Genomic DNA, 13,554 nt, shown 5'->3' with positions numbered 1-13,554 from the left:
AGTTTAGTGCACATAAACAATGTCAAATGTAACTATGTTGTCTTTAATTCTGATGTGTGCCATTATTACTGTAAACTAGTAATAATTAATTGCTGTATTTTGTCTGAGGTAATTGGAGTGTAAACGTAATTTCGTTGTTGTTGCACTCATGTAATGACAGTGACAATAAATCTCATCTCATCTCTCATCTCTTACAATGATGCTTTCTTCACTATTTCAAGACAGATCTAGAGGTTTTAATCAGTTCATAATTTTTAAGGCATTAAGTACAATGGGATCATTAAAAGATTATTCAACTGGCACTGAAAAATGTAACAAAGGGGCTCTCAACAGCAATGGACTATTAGAAATAAAAGTGAAAAAGAAGACAAGCGCGCGCGCGCACACACACACACACACACACACACACACACACACACACACACACACACACACACACACACACACACACACACACACACACACACACACAAGCACCTGTAAGGAGCTGCAGGTTGGGCAGGGGCTCAGACAAGATCCCTCGACATTGCTCCTCCACAGGTAAGGGGATGACCATGAGGCCATCTGCTAACTGGGGAAAGTCCTTGATGAAGTTGTTGTCCCTGAGAGCAAATGTGAAGGGAAAGAAAGTTTTCGTTATTCAGACTTGATGCAATGTGTCAATAAAGTCTTTGTAATGTACGGTGGCCCTGAAATACAAACACAAATGTAAAAGACAAAACACTAATAAAACTAAAAGTATAACACCCTGCAAAACAGGTGAACAAAACCAACAAGAGCAAAGGTGCTAAGAGAGCACAGCAACGCCACATCTACATTTGAAAATATAGGAAAAATGTTACATGAAAATTCAGTAAGATATATCTTCTATTATACATTCCAAATCTAAGGTAGAACTTGACGAGTGTATACTAGGGTACATCTAAATATCTAAAAAAAAGAGTAGAGCCACTTAGGTGCCTGGTCTTGAGAACCAGGGATGGTAGTTTGCACTTTTACATGCACATACATGGTACATGCACTTTTAAACAACCAAGTCTGTTAACACTGAAATATGTGAACTAACGGTAATTTCAGCAAAATTGTAGGGTTGTAGTTGTGGGCCAGGTCCACTGAGCTTGAACACTGACCAAACCTAATCAAAATCAAATGATTTCTTAACCATCTATCGGCCCAGCATACCTGCTGAATTTGATCAAAATCAAATGGCGTTCATAAGATATATAATGCATACTTGCTAATATATATACATATAAACATAGCTACATGGACTATCATGAAAGTGTACATTTACAGTGGCATTGCCATAAAAAAAAATTATGTATTTTTCTACTTCAGGGCCACTGTGTCTTACAATAATTACATGGAGCAAAAAGTATTGCATGATAAAATGTACAATTATGGTGGCCCTGAAGTTGAAGATAAAACATGAATAAAATCACGATATATTAAAAAAACAAAAACACTTGAACAAAACCAAAAATACAATGTACATTTTCTATTTCTCTGTGCTGCTAACAGATTACATCTTGGATATAGATATAAAGAAAAAATATAGATTAGTAAGAGGCTTAGTCCATCTCAGTTTGTGTTAACAATAACTCAAAAAACAAAAATGGCTATCATCGTATAACTCAAAACATTATAAAGAACACATATTGAGGATGAATTGAGTAGTTGTGGTTAACGCTGACTCACAAGACCAATCTCAAAAGCATCTCTGCTTTGCCTATGTATTATCCCATAGACATGTCTGCCACCTGCTGGATTGTTTGTGAATGCTGGTTGGATTATAAAAAAGTAAGACACTTTAGCTGCTCCCTTTTTTTTTACTAAGGGTCACGACAGCAGATTCAAAGTGGGTCTGCATGTTGATTTGGCAAAAATTTTATGCCGGATGCCCTTCCTGATGCAACACCACATTGCATGGAGAAATGTGGCAGGGGAAGGGTTTGAACTGGAAACGTTCCGCACTGAAACCAAGTGCACCAACCACCTGGTCACCACCCCAGCTGCTCGTTAGATTAGACAAAAAATTACAAACAGCTGTGCTTCACTTCATATGTACCTCCTCTGTCACATGATGAACACTGCACATTGTGTGTGCTCCATCCACTGGCATCCGCCTTCACGCCAATGTCAACATTAAGCTAGCAATCGCTTGGAGAAACATAACAATGTTGTGGGCAAATAAAGGAGTAAATATACAGGAGAATGGTAAAGCAAAACCAGAATTAAAGAAAGGACAAAATGCTCAGGTTAGGAGTTTTAGAATGGCATTGCACTACAGCGCCACCACAGGCCCTGAAGTGGAAGTGCTTTGTTTGTTGTTGTCATGGTAAAATGCAAGAAATATGGATTCTCCAAGACAGCAACCATCCATCACAGAGCCATCTGCTCAAACATCTACGAGAAGTAAAACCCAGAGGAGCTTATCTACGGCTCCCAAAAATATCTCTTTCTCCAGATGTCCACTTTAAAGTATTTGAGGGGATTTCAGCATTATTTACTTTTTTCATCCATCTCTTTTTTTCTACTTTACAAGCATGTCCCAGGTACATTTCTTCAGAAGCAATGGCAGAAATTGTTTCTATGGGTGAACCTCAGTTTTAGAATGATCCAGATCATGTTGTACTGAAGTACAATAAAGTCTACATATATCCTGTTTGTGTGTTATTCCAAATGTGTGTGTGTGTGTGTGTGTGTGTGTATGTGTAGCCTATTAGGTACACACATTTTTGTGCAATTTTCACTTCAAACCAATTTATGTCATCAATTCATGACAGAATTAAATGTCCCATTCCCGGTTGTGCGAATTGCCAGAGTTTAATACACAATGTATGTACGTATGTGCACATTCAAACATACACTGCCTTGCAAAAGTATTCAGCCCCTTGGTATTTCATGCATTTTAATTTGTTTATGGCATTTAAATACAAAAAGTAAATCACGGTTCTCAATATAAAAATTTCTAAAATGATCTTCCTTAGACTCATACTGAAAGTAAATCTCTACAACTTGATATAAATTAATTAAAAATATAAAAACCAAGATGATGGGTTGCATAAGTAATCAGTCCCTTTGGCATAATACTTGTGAATAATCAGTTGTATTGCCAGTTTTCTTCAGACAACTTGATATAAACTGACTGTCACAGTCAATAAAGTCCAAGACATATTCAGTGACTTGGAAATGTTCATGTATCCATCTCCTGACTTGTTTGAAGAAAACTGGCAATAAAACTGATTATTCACAGGTATTATGCCAAAGCTGAATACTTTTGCAAACCACTGTAAGTGGGAAAGAATGACAACAACAGTGTTCCTCCAGGATGAGGGGAGAACGGAGTGCTGGAGGCGAGTGCAACAACAGACCCCTCACAATCTGTGTCTCTGTTGGAGATGACAAGCACAAGAAAGAAAAATAATGAGAGAAGAAGCCAAAGTTGTGGGAGAGAAGGGCAGAAGAAAAGACCCACATACTAAGGAAGAAAGAAGAAAACATCACAGTGATTCAGCCACACAAATTCAACACACATCAAAGAACTGGCACAGCCTCAGCAGCTGATAGATGAAGTAATTCCAACTAATAAAAATAGTCAAAGAGATAAAAGTTAAAGGTTTTTCTTTTTTGGAAATGAGCATATTTCCAACATGGTGCACTTATGGATGACAGTAAACGGTGGAAGACAGCACTAGTGCACTAGGTTTATGCAACAATCCCCCCCCCCCCCCCCCCCCCCAAAAAAAATAGTAGTCTCAAATTAGGAAATCTGGTAATTTACGGAAAACTTTAATCTCTCTAATAATAATAATAATAATGATAATAAGTTATGTAAATACTGATTTTATAGCATGGTCTCATCAACACATTTTGCCATTTGTTGAAACAGGTGGTTTATGTCTTTCTATGTCCCAGAAACAAGTGAGAGTCACAAAAACTACCCTAAACAATGGTTTAAATGATCAGGGGTATATTGGAGAGAGGTTTTTAGAAAAGGTGCCACTGACCTAATAAAAATAAGTGTTGTTAAAATTGTGCAAATTTCAAAAAAACATTACTTTTGAAATATTCCTGCTACATGCTTGAAATGTGCAGGGTTGTTCCATACTTTTAAATATCTTTAACAGATAAATGGTTGGCTTAAAGTTGCTTATTTGCCAGGTTATGGCTTTGTATTACCGTAAAAAAAAATTCAGTTGCACTTTGAAGTCCATTATATGCTCACATGGAAAAGCATCAGATCTTTCAGTTTTTTCATTTACAGTGGATCAGGAAAGTATTCACAGCGCTTCACTTTTTCCACATCTTGTTATGTTACAGCCTTATTCCAAAATGGATGAAATTAATTTTTCGCCCTCAAATTTCTACACACAATACCCCATAATGACAATGTGAAATTTTTTTATTTTTGCAAATTAAAAAAATAAACAAAAAACTAAGAAATCACACATACATAAGCATTCACAGCCTTTGCCACGAAGCTCAAAATTGCACACTGGTGCATCCTGTTTCCACTGATCATCCTTGAGATGTTTCAACAACTCAACTGGAGTCCACCTGGGGTAAATTCAGTTGATTGGACATGATTTGGAAAGGCACACACCCGTCTACATATAAGGTCCCACAGTTGACAGTGCATGTCAGGGAACAAACCAAGCATGAAGTCAAAAGAATTACCTGTAGACCTCAGAGACTGGGTTGTCTTGACGCACAAATCTGGGGAAGGGTACAGAAACATTTCTGCCGATTTGAAGGTCCTAATGAGCACAGTGGACTTCATCATCAGTATACTGAAGAAGTTCGGCTCTACCTGGACTCTTCCTACAGCTGGCTGCCTATCTAAACTGAGTGATCGGGGAAGAAGAGCCTTAGTCAGGGAGGTGACCAAGAACCCGATGGTCACTCTGCCGGAGCTCCAGCATAGGTGCATCATGTTTGGAGGAAACCAGGCACCATCCCTACAGTGAAGCATGGTGGTGGCAGCATCATGCTATAGGGACGTTTTTCAGCAGCAGGAACTGGGAGACGAGTCAGGACTGAGGGAAAGGTTAATGCAGCAATGTACAGAGACATCCTGGATGAAAACCTGCTCCAGAGTGCTCTTGACCTCAGACTGGGGTGACCATTCATCTTTCAGCAGGACAATGACCCTAAGCGCACAGCTAAGATATCAAAGGAGTGGCTTCAGGACAACTCTGTGAATGTCTGAGTGGTCTAGCCAGAGCCCTGACCTGAACCCGATGCAAGATCCCTGGAGAGATCTGAAAATGGCTGCGCACCAACACTCTCATCCAACCTGATGGAGCGTGAGAGGTGCTGCAAAGAGGAATGGGCAAAACTGCCCAAAGATAGGTGCACCAAGCTTGAGGCATCATATTCAAAAACACCTGAGGCTGTAATTTCTGCCATAGGTGCAGCAACAAAGTTTTGAGCAAAGGGCGTGAATACTTATGTACGCGTTATTTTGTAGTTTTTTTTTTTTTTTATAAATTTGCAAAAAAAAACAAAAACTTTTTCATGTTGTCATTATGGGGTGTTGTGAGTAGAATTTTGAGAAAAAAAAAACAAGAATTTACTCCATTTTGGCATATGGCTGTAACATAAAATGTGGAAAAAAATGAAGAGCTGTGAGTACTTTCTGGTTGCACTGTAAGACTCTTTTTGTGTTACTTTCTTAGCAACTATGTGCATGCCTGGAATAAATCAAAATTAGAGATTTATGAGGCCTTCAAAATGAAAAACAAAAAAAAGATTTGACAGCTATATTTCAAGTGGATGTACTGTATAACAATGTGGACCCTAAACACAATTATATCTCTAAAAAGAACATGTTTTAAATCGTAAATGCACAACATATGAAGTTGGTTCCTTTTGTAATTTTCCACATCTCAGAAACTAAAGATGATAAAGAGCAATCAAATCCATGCACACCAGTTTTTGGTTACAAGTCCCAGATGATTATTTGCAAAAATTTATAAAATCTGTTGATCCCATATGCAATTCTCAAAAATGTTGTTTTTCTGTTAAGTTTAGACTTTTTTTTTTAAATTGTGATTTAACATATTGGATCATTGCAAATTTTTGAAAATGTTTTAATTTCAAAGCCACATACGTCACCATTTACAGGTGCTGCGCTCATAGCTTGAGATTTCCAATGTCGTCTCAACATCCTCTTATTGAAAACGGTAGAAAAGGTTGAAATTTTCTGAATTATGAAGCCATGAAAGCGCAGAATTTTCTATCTCATACAATTCACCATCTGGTTTGCTCCACCTCTATCACAAGCGGTGTTACTCAGTGTCAGCTTCTTTGGATGATCGCGCTTAAGAGTCATTGTGTGTTCAACTTTTTTCTTCGTTTGCATCGCAGACAGTGTTTTCTAGATTAAAACAGCAGTTGTATCTTATTTCCTGTCAAAAAGATGGCTCCTGCTGATGCATTCTGCGATCATGGCACGCAGCATCAACCCATTTACCCACAATTCACTTTTATGGGACATGACTGTGACCACAGACCTTGAGACTCCTGGAGGGTGGGTTGTGGGTTGGGGGGGGTGTTTGAGAGTAGCAGCTTCTTGACATCAATTTTTCATCCTCTTCCTCTTCCTCTCATCCTCTCTTTAACCACAAAGCCCGGCCGAGGCAATCACAGCAGCCTATGTGTTACAACGGAGGAGGGGAAGGATTGACTCAAGGGCAGAAGATGAGAGGAGCAAGGCAGGGAAGAGGTGCTGTAAAAAGATTACCATGGCTTATGCTCACAGAAAACATATTGATTGCCAAATCGAATCAGCCAGCTTCGCACCAAGGCCCAGAGAACGTTGTGGGCTGAGATGATATGTGGCTTTTATAGATTTTTCAGGCCCAGATGCGGACCGTCCTTGACATTGTGCAAAGAATTCCTTGAGCCATTTTGTTCACAACACCGTTCACATTCCAGGGTTGAAAGAAGTGAAAAGAAGTGGCTTATAATTCACTACAGAGTTGTTCAAACGCAAACTCAAAAAAGTACGCAAAAGTAAACTCTAACAATCCACTTATCCAGTGAGCCGGCGCTGGGCATAAATCCAGCTGAGAGTAATGCCAGCGTGGGAGCTGTGGACGTCTGGACTGTGGTTTTCGATTTTATCCTCCTGAAATAGGACTATTTCTACATTTCACATAAAACGAGTCAATTTGCCTCACCGAAGGGCTAGACTTCACGTTACGCATGTTAGTCACAAACCCCTGATTGATGTTTGAATTTATGAACATTACAGATTTTGTTTTCTTTTGGTAGATGATCCACTCAAATTACCTACTTCGGATGCACCAGATCTTTTTCACTACAATGACACATGCGCAGACATGGGGTCAAATACTTTGCATTGTATTTAAATACAAATACTTTAGATTTTCGAATTCCAAATACAAATACTTTGTACTTTTTCAAATACAAATACTTTATATTTTGAGTATTTCAAATACAAATACTTTCTATGAACTATAAACAACAAATCAACACAAAAACTGATAAACCGGTGACAATTTATTGTGAAAATAGCATGACCAAATTCTATTAAGTAAAGGATTGAATGTTTTATCACAAATTCACTATTATAATATCACAGGCAATAATCAAACTCACAATCTATATCCAACATGGTGTCACAGAGATTCTCAAGTTTGAAAAGTATTTGAAAACGTATTTGTAAAAGTATTTGGAAATACTTGGGATCGGCGATGTATTTGAAATACAAATACAAATACTTTGAATTCAAAATCAGAAAATACAAATACTCTGAAAAATGTATTTAAGTATTTTCAAATACAAATGCTTGTATGTATGCTTGTATGCATGTCTGCACATGCGAGCCCATTAGCGCCCAGTTGAGCTGCAAACACAAAATTACAATGTTTCCAACTTGCCGTTTCTTTCACCAACACCACATTTAAATATACACCAACACACATGTGGTTCCAAAGTTGCTTGGGGAAATACTAGCTTGTATGTTTTCTCATGATTCATTCAGTACCCTTGTGTTCATTAGCCCATGGACATTGGGCTCCCTCCTTGCCCTCCACTCTCACTAGACTTAAATGCCCAACTCTCTACATTTGAATGAGAATATCAAAAACATAAACACCACCTAGCAGTGTGCAATAAAATTGCATTTAAAGGGATAAATGTAAATATATGTAGAATGCATTCAGCCGTCCTTCCCGTTTTCTGCTCAGCCAACGTTAATATTTGAATTCAAATATAATAATGATTTATTTGATTATTAAAGCGTATTGAGCTCAGGTCTCATGTGCAAATCGTTTGCTTGGACTACAGAGCCAAGCATCAATGCCAATTCTCCAGCTTAAATAAGATGGAACAACTGTTTGTTGTGCCTCGTCCCCAGCGGCTTAGCCATTTATTTTTCTGTTTGCATTTGTTGCTTTTTCTTACAGTTACCCGTGCTCACTCCTCCCAAACCAGAAGCATTTTTATAATAGACACAGAGGAGGAATATCTACAAGATGATTTAGAAAAACTAGGTAATAGTACCTGAAAGCATGAAGACCTTCACCTAAATGACTGACATCTGGTTGACCCTGCCAGAGCAAGTATGGGATCCACTGATGTGTGCAACAAATTTGACTGGGTTGAAAATCAAATTCCTTTACCATGACCCCTGCCAAAATTAATTTTTAGCATGATTTTGGGGAAAACTACACCAACATTGTTTTTAACCTCAACAATATCAACACAAATTCCTTTTTGAATGTCATCCAACAACATCAAGAGACAAAAACAGTATTTTAATATCATGGAATGGCGCCCGAACCTTCCAACAGCCAGAGACACAGGCATGCACACATCAACCTTCTTGTTTGCGTTGGTGAGTCAGCATGGAACCCTGCAGTCAACTTCACCTCACATCGAGTATTTATAGGTAAAGGGATCAGAGCAATCTACAAGTCAGTTAATTCAAGTGTGTGTGACTGTGAAATTGAGTGGTACTTGCACTATATAAATGTTGTCTTGTGTAATTGCCTGTTCAGGTGATGTATAAACCTCATCGTCACGTTACAGCACTGATCAGAAACAGTACACAGTGCTGGGCAATACAATGTGCCCCTACAAGCTTTTACACATTTTAATTTATATATGGCATCATTTTTTTTTTTTTTTAAAGTTAAGTTCTTGATGTTAAAATTTCTCAAATGAACGTGTTTAAAGTCACAGTGAAAACAAATTTCTACAGCATGACTTAAATAAAAATATCAAAAGGTAAAATTAACTCCATACTTGTGTATTTATGTGTTCCCATTTGGATAACACTGCAAAATCATCACTGGTTGGTTGTTTCATTGGTTGTTTCATTCCAGGCTGACCGATATACAGTGAAGCAAATAAGTATTTGATCCACTGTCATTTTTGCAAGTTTTCCCACCTACAAAGAATGGAGAGGTCTGTAATTTTAATGGAAGGTACACTTCAACTGTGAGAGACAGAATCTAAAATAAATAAATAAATAAATAAATCAGAAAATCACATTACTTTTAAATAATTAATTTGCATTTTATTGCATGAAATAAGTATTTGATCACTGACCAACCAGCAAGAATTCTGGCTCTCACAGCCCTGTTAGTTTTTTTTAAGAATCCCTCCTTTTCTGCACTAATTGCACCTATTTGAACTCGTTACCTGTATAAAAGACACCTGTTCAATCTCCATTCTTTATAGGTAGGAAAATTGACAGTGGTTGAAATACTTATTTGCCTCACTGTACTGGTTGGCCAGTAATATCGGACAATGTGAGTCTATCACCAACATATTAGTATCGGCATTATTGTTGCAGATATGAAAAGTTTTATTTTACGTAATAAATAATACAGAAGTACACATCAGCTGCTGTAAGTGGTGTGAATGCAGTTTGTCCAGAGGAAGGTGCTCCGACAGCATTGTTTCCATTGCTGTCACACATGGCTGGGACTCTATAACCCCATGGTCACATGACCTACAAGAGACAGAGGCAAAGCAACCACCTGTCATTTATTTTCAATCACACTGGGCATTTTACTGTGACAAGAGGAAAGTGATTGTTGTGCTACCAGCTAGAAGGAGCTAAAATAGCTGAGATGTCTCTTCTATGCCGGTGCTGAGGTGCAACACAGTGACTGTCAATCTGAGTGAAGGCAGCATGACGTATGTTGGTTGGTTGTTGGTTATATCTCTAGTTTTTTTTTTTTTTAGAATAAATTTCATTTTTAAACTGTAAAGTATCAAGTGTCAATTATATTTCTTTGTGATAAGGGTTGGATAACAAAATGTTTGGAATCATGAATTTTTTTTTTTTATGTATATTTCAGCAGATGTATTGAATATCAGAAAATTTTTACTCCTTAATATCGGTATTGTTTCGGTCCCAAAAAATCCCTTGATCATGCTCTAATTTGTATTTTAACTTCTGAATCCTGTTCTTCATATAAACTGGTTAAGCTGGACCTAATTCAAACCTGCTGGTTGTAAAGTAGTAATTAAGATGGAAAGAATATGTAATGATTCCTACACCTGTGAAAAGACTCTAAATGAAAAAAAAAAATTTTTTTTCAACTCTTTCTACACCTTTTTCATGACCAGAAACTAACTTTTATGTATGAGTGTCTGAATGACCTGGTGCAGGGGTGGGCAACTTGTTCCAGAAAGGGCCAAGAGGGTGCGGGGGTTTTTTTGCAGCCACTGACTCCACCAGGTGATTTCACTGATTAACTGATTCCATCTGCTCAAAGTGATGTTAATCAGTGAAATCACCTGGTGGAGTCAGTGGCTGCAAAAAAAACCCCCGCACCCTCTTGGCCCTTTCTGGAATAAGTTGCCCAGCCCTGACCTGGTGTGTGAATGACTTTGATCCCCTACATTACATAGTCTTGAGCCCCATTCTCACTTTCACTGATATACATCACAGAAGTTCCTGGTCTATAACCATGATGATGTAACACGCTGGACTTGTACCATGTGATCTGTGCAAAAATAAGCCTAGAACATCCGTACTAGAACTTCAGCACAACCTTAGCTCTTATGGAAAATCTGCCGGGTGATTTCACAGCACGTACAACAATTCTGCAGGCTCCATAGACATGCATGGACTTACCAAAGAGAAAAGAACATTTTGAACATCATAAAAATTCCACCATGGTTTGATGGAATATCCAGGTCTATCATGGACACCCTCCTGTACTCTCAAAGGTTTTCCAAGGTATGTACAACACTTCAAGCTTCCAGTGTGCATACCCGTGAACGTGGGAATTGGGCTACATCTCTTTTATTTCTGTCACAACCAGAAGGGTAAAGACAACTGATGATGTGATATCCTGTTTAGTGGACTCTGGCAGGAAGAGATAAGCAACACCGACATTCATCCACCACTAGAGGGAGCTCTTTTTCCGTGCCAAAGATGAGAAATTGTGTCAGTTCTTGTCCTTTTCTGAGTGCCCATGCTGCCCACTCTCGACTGTAGGGTTCTCTTAAGTGGGAGGGCTCACAACACATGTCAGGTACTGAATAAAACCACTGAGAAAGTACAAAACGATTAACAGCAAAATGTGTCACATAAGGACACGTTTAATGAGGAAAAATCGTGCCTGTGTGTGATGGATGTGTCGAATATGAGGGTCCAGCTTGGACACAGAGATTAGTTTCATGTCTGAGGTCTAAAGATCATCCGACCACAGCGCTGTCAGCTGAAGAAGAGTCATCACAGGGCCTGTTTGCCACAGAGAAAGGATGGACAAGGAAGCAGCTGAGCGTGAGATGTGAGTCAGGAGAAAGGAGTGCTGATTGAATATAAGGAGAAGAAAACAGAGCTGCTGAAGCTTGTACACCAACAGCGGAGATTTGAACTGTGTGTGAGCAGCAACTGGGAGCCAGTGCAGCGGAGAGAGGAGAGGAGGTGTGTTGGAGAGTTTATAAAGACGAGGAGGCCTGTAGTATTCTGGGTGAACTGTCAGAGGTCTCTGAGTTAATGCAGGAAAGCCTGGAAGGTGGAAGGCACAAAATCCTTTTGCTTGAAAGATCACAAAGAGGAAAGACGCCGACCTCTGCGGAAAACACAAATCTTATATTGGTCATGATTTTAAGACCAAAAACCGCCTGCACTCTCCCCGCTACCCTGTGTGAAAGTATTCTGAGTACATCACCCGCAAAATGTTCTCCAATCCAATTCTCCAAAGTTTGGAAAGCCCATGGCAATTTAGCACTTGGTAGATGGCATCTTAGTAAATCAGACAAATATGAAAGACTATAACATGAATATTCTTTGCTCCATGTTCCTGTTATTCTTGCCAACTCATACCATAACTGTACCCCAAGATTGTCACGTAATATTTCATGATTACAGCATTGAGGGACTGTGTGTGTGTGTGTGTGTGTGTGTGTATATACATGTTTTAAGTTGGGTTCTATTAACAGCATTTTTTGTTTAGTAGCAACTGGTCAAGTGTTATGATCCATGTTTAATATTTATATTTATCAATAAAATAGAATGATATTAATATCTGTATGACTTCTCTTTGTAGTCTATCTGTTCATCTGTCTCTTTATTTATATGCATGTGGTGCATGTGTCTCACACATGTGCACGTGTGTTGGGGGGCACACCTGCATAAAATGCTTATATGTATGTACAGATGTGATCACATGGGGCCGGACAACCAGGTCTCATCGCACACAGCACGAGGAGGGGCCTGTCAGCTGATCACAGCACAATGACAGCTGGATGACGGTTCAGTGCACACATTACAAACACAGAAACCACTGCCAGGATAGTTACATAAATAATTACGACAATACCTACATACGCAATTACATAACAAATAACGAAAATGAATGACCACATAACACAGACTGACTCGCTGGTCTGGGTGCTGAACGGGCAGGCGTCCCAGCTTGAGAACACGTTCCATGTTTGCAAGGACATGAGTTCCCTCGAGTTCCCTTGAGCCACTTAGGTGGATAGGGAGAGTTCCCATGGGATAAAAAAGCTCCTTAGTAAAAGGCACATGGCAGCACCACCTGGAGTTTGACAAAAAGCACTTGAAGGACTCTCAGACCATGAGAAACAAAATTCTCTGGTCTGATGAGACAAAGATTGAACTCTTTGGTGTGAATGCCAGGCATCATGTTTGGAAGAAACCAGGCACCATCCCTACAGTGAAGCATGGTGGTGGCAACATCATGCTGTGGGGATGTTTTTCAGCGGCAAGAACTGGGAGACTAGTCAGGATTGAGGTGAAGATGAATGCAGCAATGTACAGAGACATCCTGGATGAAAACCTGCTCCAGAGCGTTCTTGACCTCAGACTGGGGTGAAGGTTCATCTTTCAGCAGGACAACAACCCAAAACACACAGCCAAGTTATCAAAGGAGTGGCTTCAGGACAACTCTGTGAATGTCCTTGAATGGTCCAGCCAGAGCCCAGACCCGAATCTGATTGAACATCTCTGGAGAGATCTGAAAATGGCTGTGCACCGACGGTCTTCATCCAACCTGATGGAGCTTGAGAGGTGCTGCAAAGAGGTATGAG

The 13,554-nt window shown here is 39.2% G+C and overlaps 1 protein-coding gene across 1 annotated transcript in view; it reads right to left on the bottom strand.

The window, feature by feature from the left end:
- LOC117530103 (astrotactin-2) overlaps nt 1-13,554 on the bottom strand; it is a 362,187-nt gene that overhangs the window by 156,932 nt on the left and 191,701 nt on the right. Inside the window, exon 9 of the mRNA XM_034193043.1 lies at nt 478-602. Within this exon, the coding sequence (XP_034048934.1) occupies nt 478-602 (125 nt within the window). The remainder of the gene's footprint in view (nt 1-477; nt 603-13,554) is intronic.

The sequence above is a fragment of the Thalassophryne amazonica genome, chromosome 17 (assembly GCF_902500255.1).
Source record: "Thalassophryne amazonica chromosome 17, fThaAma1.1, whole genome shotgun sequence".
NCBI classification, from domain to species: Eukaryota; Metazoa; Chordata; class Actinopteri; order Batrachoidiformes; family Batrachoididae; genus Thalassophryne; species Thalassophryne amazonica.
This window is presented reverse-complemented; position numbering and strand designations above follow the sequence as displayed.